This window comes from Bos grunniens, chromosome 1 (assembly GCF_055505025.1).
Source record: "Bos grunniens cultivar Pamir isolate PY7600 chromosome 1, Bosgru_T2T1.0, whole genome shotgun sequence".
NCBI classification, from domain to species: Eukaryota; Metazoa; Chordata; class Mammalia; order Artiodactyla; family Bovidae; genus Bos; species Bos grunniens.
This window is the reverse complement of record NC_141165.1, coordinates 38,410,140-38,422,153: the sequence shown is the minus strand read 5'-3', so window position 1 is coordinate 38,422,153 and position 12,014 is coordinate 38,410,140. Positions and strand designations below refer to the sequence as shown.

The window sequence follows — 12,014 nt, the reverse complement described above, 5'->3', positions numbered from 1 at the left end:
TGTTCGTTTCCAAGGCAAACCATTCAATATCACGGTAATCCAAGTCTATGCCCCAACCAGTAAAGCTGAAGAAGCTGAAGCTGAATGGTTCTATGAAGACCTGCAAGACCTTTTAGAACTAACACCCAAAAAAGATGTCCTTTTCATTATAGGAGACTGGAATGCAAAAGTAGGAAGTCAAGAAACACCTGGAATAACAGGCAGATTTGGCCTTGGAGTACAGAATGAAGCAGGGCAAAGGCTAATACATTCTGCTAAGAGAGCACACTGCCAACAACACAAGAGAAGACTCGACACATGGATATCACCAGATGGTCGACACCAATATCATATTGATTATATTCTTTGCAACCAAAGATGGAGAAGCTCTACACAGTCAGCAAAAAAAGACTGAGAGCTGACTGTGGCTCAGATCATGAACTCCTTATTGCCAAATTCAGACTAAAATTGAAGACAGTGGGGGAAAACCACTAGACCATTCAGGTATGGCCTAAATCAAATCCTTTATGATTATACAGGGGAAGTGAGAAATAGATTTAAGGGACTAGATCTGATAGACAGAGTGCCTGATGAACTATGGATGGAGGTTCATGACATTCTATAGGAGCAAGACCATCCCCAAGAAAAAGAAATGCAAAAAAGCAAAATGGCTGTCTGAGGAGGCCTTACAAATAGCTGTGAAAAGAAGAGAAGCGAAAAGCAAAGGAAAAGAAAAGGAAAGATATACCCATCTGAATGCAGAGTTTCAAAGAATAGCAAGAAGAGATAAGAAAGCCTTCCTCTGCAATCAATGCAAAGAAATATAAGAAAACAATAGAATGGGAAAGACTAGAGATCTCTTCAAAAAAATTAGAGATACCAAGGGAACATTTCATGAAAGATGGGCTCAATAAAGGACAGAAATGGTATGGATCTAACAGAAGCAGAAGATATTAAGAAGAGATGGCAAGAATACACAGAACTGTACAAAAAAGATCTTCACAACCCAGATAATCATGATGGTGTGATCACTCACCTAGAGCCAGACATCCTGGAACGTGAAGTCAAGTGATCCTTAGGAAGCATCACTACAAACAAAGCTAGTGGAGGTGATGGAATTCCAGTTGAGCTCGTTCAAATTCTGAAATATGATGCTGTGAAAGTGCTGCACTCAGTATGCCAGCAAATTTGGAAAACTCAGCAGTGACCACAGGACTGGAAAAGGTCAGTTTTAATTCCAATCCCAAAGAAAGGCAATGCCAAAGAATGCTCAAACTACTGCACAATTTCACTCATCTCACACACTAGTAAAGTAATGCTTAAAATTCTGCAAGCCAGACTTCAGCAATACGTGAACTGTGAACTTGCAGATGTTCAAGCTGGTTTTAGAAAAGGCAGAGGAACCAGAGATAAAATTACCAACATCCGCTGAATCATTGAAAAAGCAAGAGTTCCAGAAAAACATCTATTTCTGCTTTATTGACTATGCCAAAGCCTTTGACTGTGGATCACAATAAACCGTGGAAAATTCTGAAAGAGATGGGAATACCAGACCACCTGACCTGCCTCTTGAGAAATCTGTATGCAGGTCAGGAAGCAACAGTTAGAACTGAACATGGAACAACAGACTGGTTCCAAATTGGAAAAGGAGTACGTCAAGGCTGTATATTGTCACCCTGTTTATTTAACTTATATGCAGAGTACATCATGCGAAATGCTGGGCTGAATGAAGCACAAGCTGGAATCAAGATTGCCAGGAGAAATATCAATAACCTCAGATATGCAGATGATACAACTCTTATGGCAGAAAGTGAAGAACTAAAGAGCCTCTTGATGAAAGTGAAAGAGGAGAGTGAAAAAGTTGGCTTAAATCTCAACATTCAGAAAACTAAGATCATGGCATCCAGTCCTATCACTTCATAGCAAATCAGTGGGGAAACAGTGGAGACAGTGGCTGACTTTATTTTCTTGGGCTCCAAAATCACTGCAGATGGTGATTGCAGCTATGAAATTAAAAGACGCTTAACTTCTTGGAAAGAAAGTTATGACCAACCTAGACAGCATATTAAAAAGCAGAGACATTACTTTGCCAACAAAGTTCCATCTAGTCAAGGCTATGGTTTTTTCAGTAGTCACGTATGGATATGAGAGTTGGACTGTGAAGAAAGCTGAGTGCTGAAGAATTGATGCTTTTGAAATGTGGTGTTGGAGAAGACTCTTGAGAGTCCCTTGGACTGCAAGAAGATCCCACCAGTCCTTATTAAAGGAGATCAGTCCTGGGTGTTCATTGGAAGGACTGATGTTGAAGCTGAAACTCCAATACTTTGGCCACCTGATGCAAAGAGCTGACTCATTTGAAAAGACCCTGATGCTGGGAAAGATTGAGGGCAGGAGAAGGGGATGACAGAGGATGAGATGGTTGGATGGCATCACCGACTCAATGGACATGAGTTTGGGTAAACCCTGGTAGTTGGTGTTGGACAGGGAGGCCTGGCGTGCTGCGGCCCATGGGGTTGCAAGAGTCGGACACGACTGAGTGACTGAACTGAACTGAAGAATTAATAAATAATTAGTTTATAAAGCAAATAAGTGCTATTAGAATGAAATGGTTGTTCTTCATTCTCAGCTGAAAGTCCAAAAAACTTAAAATAGGTAATAATTTAAGTACAATGTATATGCAAAATATTTTTTCTTTTCGACTTTTCTATTGCTGCTGTTCTGATTTTTTAGCTTTCAAAGATGCTGCATATCAGTTTCCTACCGCTGTTTATTAATTTTCCATTTTCCTAATTTCTAAGCTTAGTTGCATTTCCTCTTTATACTTTTATTGGGAGTTTAACTATGGTAATAATATGTAAGATTCAGTCCCCTACCCTGAATATTCTAGTGCTTTTTACCTTTTATTCCCCCCCTACATTTTAGTTATTAAAACTGAAAAATAGTACCTAAGACTACTTAGAACTTCATTGTTAATTACCTTTTTAACAGTAAGGCATTCTTTTTTCCCTTTACGATCAGCCATGCATTTAACGTGTTATGTGGTAGAAAGGCTTTAGGATATTTTGTTTGCTACATTAGTTGAAATTGAGACTAAGAATGTGATTTCCAGCAAGGCATTTACTGCAACAGAAATTTCATTATGTCAGATAGATTTGGATATTGCATACTTACAGAGTGAAATGTTAAATTCCATGAGATTGGAGCATCGTATTTGATAGGTTAGACTTTATATGTACATTTTTTTTGAACTTCATGAAGAAAAGGCTTGCTGAGCAAAGTCATTGAATGTGAAAAGAATAATGTAAAGGACATCCTTTATTTTATAGATAAATTTTTAAATTATTTCTGCATGCTATTTAATATAAGTGATTGTGCTGATTACTGAGGAAGACTGGGTAGGATGTCTTGACTAAAGGCATTTTTAACATCTGCTTCTTGGAGCTAATGCTTTTAAAAATTAATTATCTAATTTCTAGTCACATATTTCTAAATATGGTATATCTTGGATTTTTAATTTATTTAGACTCATACTATTGGAAGGGGATGGATTTTCTTTTCAGCCACATTTTTGGAGAAATGTAAACTCTAGTGGGATTTTATAAAATGTTGAAAATTGTCTTTTAAAAAATAAAATAAAATCTTTTATTGGCCTTAATTCTAGGTAAAAATTACATTGTACTCCTGCTGTCCAATCTTGAACCCACTCTGAGGTTTTGATTCAAAATAATGATCTTCCTTTCACAATATACCTACCTTTCTTTTTAAACTGAAAGAATTCATTTAATTAAACCCAATTTTATTTGTCATTCCTTCATACAGAATCAAGTCTAGAATTAAGATTGGAGGAACCCTGCTCTAGTAGACTCAGTTGAAAATACTTTCACAGAGAAGAATAAAAGCTTGCTTTTATAGAAGTTCTTGTGCTCACATAGATGCATTTTTGAAACAAAGAAACAGGAAGGGAAGAGAACAAAGAGTTGGCAGGAAAATCCCTGATAGAGCAAGGGAGGAGGTACTCTGATACCTGACTATTGGATCTACCCACTCTAGGAATTACAGAGAAAATAAGGATGTCAATGGCAGCTTAGCTTCATTATAGATCTATTAACTATTGAGAAGGGACTCTTGGTTTGAAAGTTTCTAGTGTTAGAATTCCTTTTAATTTTGAAGTAAATTTCATTCTTGACTGTTTCTCACAGTAATATGCCATTTATAATTGAAGTTTGCTCTTTTGTTATTTCTTTTGAAAAGATTGAGACAGACTAGTTTTCTTTTTTTAGATCCCTGTTAAAATTTTTTTTCAATTTGTACATTTTTCCTCTTAATGTACCTCCTTACATTGCTCCAGAATAGGGTAGCCATTTTAGTAGTCTTTATTGTGTAAAGTAAAGCAGTGTAAAATAGGATATATGTCTAAGTTTACTTAAAACTGATAGCAGTACTATGTAAGAAATATGCCTTTTCATCTAGGAATGTAATGTTTATGATGAATCTATGGAACTTGGAGGAAACAATACCAGTGAAAAGGCAGCTGGACTAATCAAAGGTAAACCTTAATTTTGAACATGACCCCATAGATTTTTCCAGTTTAATGATGTAATTCCACCTCTGGCTTTAGTACTGTAGAAAAATTTCAGATACTTTTTTCTAAAGAATCTCATGAAAACTAGTAGTCAAGAAAAATTTCATGAAGGAGGCCATGATGAAATTGTGTGGTAGCACATTAAAGAACCTGAGGAAGAACATTTTTGGTTGAGAAAAAAAGCCCCAGGAAAGGGCAGCTAAAAGCAAAACAAAACAGAGTATCTTGCTATGGGACCTCAGAATAATTTGTGCTATTTATAATGTAAATAAATAACTGAATATGAATAAATAGGCATGAATAGCAGCAGATTAAGATAGATTAGAGCCAAATTAGAGGAGAAATGAAAAGGGATGCAGTTATAATAGGTTGCATTTAGCAGTTAGTGACTTTCATAAAATTAATTTCTGAAGATTGGTTAGAGTAGAGCAAGACTGAAATATTTTAAAAGAAGACTAGTAGATGAAGAAAGAAATAACATCTGTGTTCTGTTATGAATTTTGCCATGTTTAAGACAGGGGCAAAATGGAGAGAGAGGCAGAATTGAGGGCTTCGTTGTGGGGGCAGGGTTTAGGAAAAAATTTTGTATGTAATGGAAAGAATAATTTGTTGGCCTTTATGAGGAAATGTGATCAAGAAAATAGGTAGATGAGTTAGCATTAGAAGGAAAGGAAGTAATGCTGAGGAAAAATATAGTTAATTGAGAGAATTAAAAAATTTAAAAAAAGGAAAATTGATTAATTTATAGAAGATGACATCTGATTTTCTTTACAAAGTGAAGTAGGTCATCTGCTGGGAGTGAAAGGAGTGTAAAATCTGGGCAGAGGATCCAGTGTATGATAGTAGTGGGTAGGGAGGCGCTGTGATAGGTAGAAGAGTTGCTAAGTGATGCAAGGTTGACAACTGAGATTGGGAAGTGTACATTTATTATCCCACTTGTTTATTGTCCATTTTTTTCTGCAGCAGCTCTCAGCTGCCTTGGTATAGCAGGAAATACAGTCAGTGTGGGGACTGACTGGATGGCTTTAGGGGAAACGACTAGGTTACAAAAAAGTTGAAGTTACTTTTGTGAGAAAATACTAGATTAGGAAATTGTAGCTATTGAGTTATAAAACCAGTGTTTTAAGAAAGATGCTTCTTGTCTGAGACAGTTTACTAATACTCTTGATCCTTTTCTTTGAAATGGAAGGATCTAGATGTAGTGGAGAACCCAGTATTTCAGATGTCAAGACAAAGAATAAATATCCCAAGTCAGAATTCTCTAGCTCCCGCTCCAAAAGGTAAACTCTTTTATGGTTTGATTTTATGTAATATGTTTAAACTCTTTCTCTATTTTCTTACATATACAAGAAAGATATGACCATTATCTCCACAGCATAGTTCTTTCAAATACTTTCTTTAATTTGAAACTGCTAAAATCATTGTGACTTAGGGAGGTAGACTGTTCTTATTTTATAGGTTAAAAGTAACATTAATATATAAAAGAAGTAATTGGTAATTTTTAATATCCCTATCTTTCTGTTATTTTCCTATTTGTTTCACATAGGAACTGAGATCTCTTGGGTTTTTTGTTTTCAATTGAGACTTTAGAAGAGTTTTCTTTGTGAATTTAAGGAGTTGAGAACTGATGTATATTTATTGGACGACTTGACAAACGCATTGTTTGCTCATCTGAGTTGTTTCTCAATTCACCTTTAGTAGAAATAAAACATGATAAAGTTATTTATGGACAGTATTATATTCATGTAGACTGGAAGGAGAATTTGAATAAAACCCATAATGCCCCTCTGATTTCCACTTGAATTGTTAAGTTTATAAATTTTATTTATTCTCTGAGGTAGATCTAAATACTTGGCTTTTGTGTTTTGTTGTTCACTATCAATACCTGCAGGTATGACCCCAAATCTGAGTCCCTCTTAGCTATTCTATTTGAAATAGAGATTTCAAATCTGGGGCTTTGTTAATTGTTCTGTCTTTAATACCTGTCTGAACTGAGTATAAAACCAGGACTCATCAGTTTCCCTTTTATCTAGATCTCAAATCTATATAACTCTGAACTGACCATGAGTCTGGGTAACAGAGCACTATCAGCTGGATGGACAAGATTAGGTTCAAGGGTGCGGAAATAATGATGACATGGGAAAAACAACAACCAACACACAAACTATTAATTAAACTATTAATTAAAAAGTAGATATATACTTAGTGTATAGCAGGTACTATTTTAGAGGCTTTACATGTGGTAACACATTTTATCGTACAGAGTGAATTGTATCTTTATTCCTATTTTCCGAGTGAGGAAACTGAAACTTAGAAGAATATTAGGTAATTTGCCAAAAGTCACATAGCAAATAAATGGTGGAATGGAGATTTGAATCTAGGCAGTCTCATTCCACAGTCTGTTGTTTCTAGGCACTTAAACATAGTACTGTACTACTTCTACATGGAATTTATAAAAGTTTCCCTTATGAAAGAATTATATTTTTGCCTCTTAGCTGCTTACTTTGTATTGGAGGGTTCTCTTTGATAATCAGAATCACTTCTTTTTTGTTCTAGTTTTATACAAGTATTTTAATTGAATTACCAAATACTGAATTATTAAGTGTTGAAGAGATTACTATTCTAGAAGGTTTACTTTCTCAAATTTATTTTAATAATCATGATACTGTATTTTGTACAGTTAAATGCATCTGGCTGTGAAAACAAAATGCTTTTAGCAAATTTGGCTTTCATTTGTCAAATAAAAATTTTTTTCCCTTGAAATTTTCTCAAAAAATAAACCAGGGTAAGAAAAAAGCATTTGTATTAAATTTATTAAGCATAGATTTTATATCCCATTTTATTTTGGGTTGATTAAAAAATTGTGTATACTTAATTTTAGGAGAAAACCTGCTGCTGTACAGTACACTGAAAGTAGTGATTCAGAGGAAGTTGAACCAAGTGAATTGCCGCAGAAAATGAAAGGTAATATGAAATGAGTTTGATTTGATAATGTGTCCTGTATTTTAATTTCCTAGTGTGACCATGTTATATTTGGTTTTATTTTTAGGCAAACTGAAAAGAACACAATCAGAGACTAAAATCAGAGTAAAAGGTATGTATATACATATCAATATCCACTATCTATACTTAAAGATTATTAAAGTAATCATTGATTTGTATCTCATTGATTTGTATCTATCAAGCTTGGAATTCTTTAGTAATAGTTCTTAAACTTGACTACTTTTTACATTTAAACTATTTATGGAGCTTACCAAGGGTGTTAAATGAATGAAGCAAATTGAAAGAATAGTTTCAAATTAAAATCTAAGAGAAAATATTTAAACCGACTTTAGACAAAATGAAAATCTTTCTGCTACTTATAAAATGACTTCAATAAAACCTGTTTTGTGTATGTATAAATTGTAGTTACAGAAGTAGGGTGAGACTGCCTTTTCGTCAATATAGCTCAGCTATTATATTTAGCATTATACAAATTTATAAATGTTGAGTATCTTTACTTTTTCCTGTGTCTTTAAAACATCATTTACTTTGTTTATCTCCTAATCTAATTGTATCATATTCCTAGGTTAAGAAATTGTGTTGCATTTGGATAATAACTTATCACCATTTGACTGATCTGAAAATTTGGCAGCATCTTCATTAAACGTTAAACACCTGTTTCATTGAACATATTCTCCTTCCACCTAGGAGCTGAATCACTTTGCATTTGACTGCTTCTACTTTCACATTTCTTCCTTAGGAGAAGCTTCAATTTATCATGAATGACTGTTTCTTCTCTGAGCTAGAAAGATGCTTAGTGTCAAAAGAGGCAGTTTTGGTTACTAGAAATTATTTTATATTTATTAAATAATACAAACTCTTGAAGTGTGTAAGTGGTAGTATGTTTCCTATCCTTAGAAAGTTATCTGTACTTAAGTACAGGAGAGAATTAGTTTTCAAATATCTTAATGATTCTGTGGTTTGTACTTTAGCAGGATCTTCTAAGGTTCAAGAGGATGCAGAATTTGCATGTGCACTTACTACATCTACCCCTGTAACAAAAAAGAAAATGTTGAAAAGGGGTAAGTAAATCTGCTTTTGTTTGGTTTATTTTTTCTGTTCCCAAATAAAAAAATTTTAAATGACAAAAGTATAAAACCATATTATAAGAAAAAAGTAGAGAAAAAAAGATAATCTCATTTTTAAAAGTACAATTTTATGTATTTTCCTATTCTATTTGTTTTAGTTAGGCTAAAAATATGATGGGCAGAGGTCTCTTACTCATCTGAGTAGCAGAGATATTGTTTCCAGTAAAGGCACAGAGCAATTTATGGCTGTTTTAAAACTTAATTTGGATTAATTAGAATTGTAAATATTTATTATTGGTATGAGAAGAATTTGTTTTTCAATTAAAAATGTGAGTGATATTTATTATTACTTTATAATTTGTAATTCGTAAGAAAAAAGAGTCTAAATATTTGAAATGGAAAGAGATTGGACTGTGGTTAAGGAGATCTAACAAATTATTTTATCTCTGTACCTTAGTATCTTCCATTTTACATATTGAAGATGCAGCAGACAAGTCTATTTTCATGGGGCTTATGTCTAATGATGAGGTGGAAACATAAACATGTAAACATAATTTAAAATGTTTTTAATTTATTTTTTATTTAAGTGTAGTTGCTTTACAGTATTATATGTTACAGGTGTACAGTTTTTAAAGGTACTACTCCACTTATAGTTATTATAAAATATTGGCTATATTCCCCATGTTGTACAATATATCCTTGTAGCTCATACCTAATATTTTGTACTTACTCCCCTATCTTTCCTTTGCGGCTCCCCTATTCCTTCTCCCTACTGTTGACCACTAGTTCTCCATATCTGTGAGTCTACTTTTTTGTTATATTCACTAGTTGGTAGTATTTGTTAGATTCTCCTTATAAGTGATATCATACAATATTTGTCTTCTCTGTCTGACTTATTTCATTTAGCATAATGCTCTTCAAGTCCAGTCATGTTGTTTCAAATAGTAAAATTTTATTTTTCTTTTTGAAAATATTACTTGTTTTATTTATTTTTGTTGTTGTTCAGTCACTCAGTTGGGTCCGATTCTTTGAGACCCCATGGACCACAGGATGCCAGGCTTCCTTGTCCTTCATTATCTCCTGGAGTTTGCTCAAACTCATGTCCATTGAGTTGGTGATGCAATCCAACCATCTCATCCTCTGTTGTTCCCTTCTTCTCATGCCCTCAGTCTTTCCCAGCATCAGGGTCTTTTCCAGTGAGTCGGCTTTTCTCAAGTGGCCAAAGTATTGGAACTTCAGCATCTGTCCTTCCAATGAATATTCAGAGTTACTTTCCTTTAGGATTAACTTGTTTGATCTCCTTGCTGTCCAAGGAACTCTCAAGAGTCTTCTTGAACACCACAGTTCGAAAGCATCCATCTTCAGTGTTCAGCCTTCTTTATGGTCCAACTCTCACAGATGTCCATGACTACTGGAAAAACCATAGCTTTGACTAGATGGACCTTTGTCAGCAAAGTAATGTCTTTGCTTTTTACTGCGCTATCTAGGTTTTTCATAGGTTTTCTTCCAAGGAGCAGGAGTCTTTTAATTTTGTGGCTGCGGTCGCCATCTGCAGTGATTTTGGAGCCCAGGAAAATAGTCTGTCACTATTTTTGTTGTTTCCCTATCTGTTTGCCATGAAGTGAAGGAAAAGGATACCATGATCTTTGTTTTTTGATTGTTGAGTTTTTAAGCCAACTTTTTCACTTTTCTCTTTAACCTTTATCAAGAGGCTCTTTAGTTCCTCTTCACTTTCTGCCATTATTTGTTTTTAACTTTTTCTTTTGGCTGTACCACATGGCTTGTGAAATCTTTGTTCCCAGACCAGGGATTGAACATGGGCCTTAGCAGTGAAAGTGCTGAGTTCTAACCACTGGACTACCAGTGAATTTCCCAAATTTCATTCTTTTTTAATGGCTGAATAATATTCCATTGTGTGTGTATGTGAGACATCTTTTTTTTTTTTCCATTCATCTGCTGATGCACACTTAGGTTGCTCTGTATCTTGGCAGTTGTAAATAACGCTGTTGTGAACATTGGGGTGAGCGTGTTTTTTTAGAATTAGTGTTTTTATCTTTTTGTGTATATCCAAGTGTAGACCTGCTGGGTCATATGGTTTTTTGAGAAACTACCTTACTGTTTTTTTCAGTTGCTGTACCAATTTTTATTTCCACTAATAGTATATGAGGGTTCCATTTTCTCTGCAGCCTCACTAACATTTGTTATTTGCATTCTTTTTGATGACAGCCATTCTGACAGGTATGAGGTATCATTGTGGTTTTGATTTGCATTTCCCCAATGGTTAGTGATGTTGAGCATATTTTCATGTGCCTGTTGGCCATCTATATTTCCTCTTTGAATCAATGTCTGTTCAGGTCTTCTGCCCATTTTTTAATTGGGTTGTGTTTTTGATGTTGAATTATATGAGCTGATTGCATATGTTGGATATTAATCCCTTATTAGTCATATCATTTGCAAATATATCCTCCCATTTAGTAGGCCTCCCATTTAGCTTATTTGTTTTATCAGTGGTTTCCTTTGCTGTGCAAAAGCTTTTAAGTTTAATCAGGTCCCATTTGTTTATCTTTGCTTTTATTTTCTTTAGGAGATGGATCCAAAAAATATTGCAGTGATTCGTATCAAAGAGTGTTCTGTTTTCCCGTAGGAGTTTTATAGTATCTGGTCTTACATTTAGGTCTTTAGTCTATTTTGAGTTTATTTTCATATGTGGTGTTAGAGAATGTTCTGCTTTCATTTTTTTACATGTAGCTGTCCATATTTCCCATCACCGCTTATTGAAGAGGCTGTTTTCCATTGTATATTCTTGTCTTTTTTGTTGTAGGTTAATTGTTGATAAATGTGTAGGTTTATTTCTGAGCTCTCTGTACTGTTCCATTGATCTGTTTGCCACAGCCATACTGTTTTGATTACTATAGCTTTATGGTATAGTTTGAAGTCAGAGAGCATGATTCCTCCAGCTCTGTAAAAATCACTGCTACTAAACAGAAAAAAAAAAAAAAAGTGAACCTATTTATAGGACAGCAGTGTAGATGCAGACATAGAAAACAGATTTGTGGACACAGTGCAAGGAGGAGAGGGTGGGACAAATTGAGAGAGTAGCATCGAAACATATACATTACCTTATGTAAAATTAGATAGCCAGTGGGAGTTTGCTGTATGACACAGGGAGCTCAATTCTGGTGTGCTGAGACAACCTAGGGGTGGGGTGGGAGGGAGGTTCAAGAGGGAGGGGACATATTGATACCTGTGGTTGGTTCATGTTGATCCATGGCAGAAACCAGCCTACTAATGTAAAGCAGTTATCCTCCAATTAAAAATAATTAAAAGAAAAATAAAAAATGAATGAAAAGAAATGAGGACACTTTAAGAGACTTCTGGGAAAG

At 34.6% G+C, this 12,014-nt stretch overlaps 1 protein-coding gene across 2 annotated transcripts in view; it reads left to right on the top strand.

Annotated features, from left to right (window-relative positions):
* HLTF (helicase like transcription factor) overlaps nt 1-12,014 on the top strand; it is a 63,527-nt gene that overhangs the window by 21,128 nt on the left and 30,385 nt on the right. The window contains exons 9-13 of one of the 2 annotated variants that reach the window (XM_086386616.1): nt 4,450-4,525; nt 5,751-5,841; nt 7,443-7,525; nt 7,611-7,655; nt 8,539-8,625. In XM_086386616.1, the coding sequence (XP_086242742.1) occupies nt 4,450-4,525; nt 5,751-5,841; nt 7,443-7,525; nt 7,611-7,655; nt 8,539-8,625 (382 nt within the window). Of the gene's footprint in view, nt 1-4,449; nt 4,526-5,750; nt 5,842-7,442; nt 7,526-7,610; nt 7,656-8,535; nt 8,626-12,014 lie in introns of both variants that reach the window. The other variant, XM_086386529.1, reaches the window with a different exon arrangement.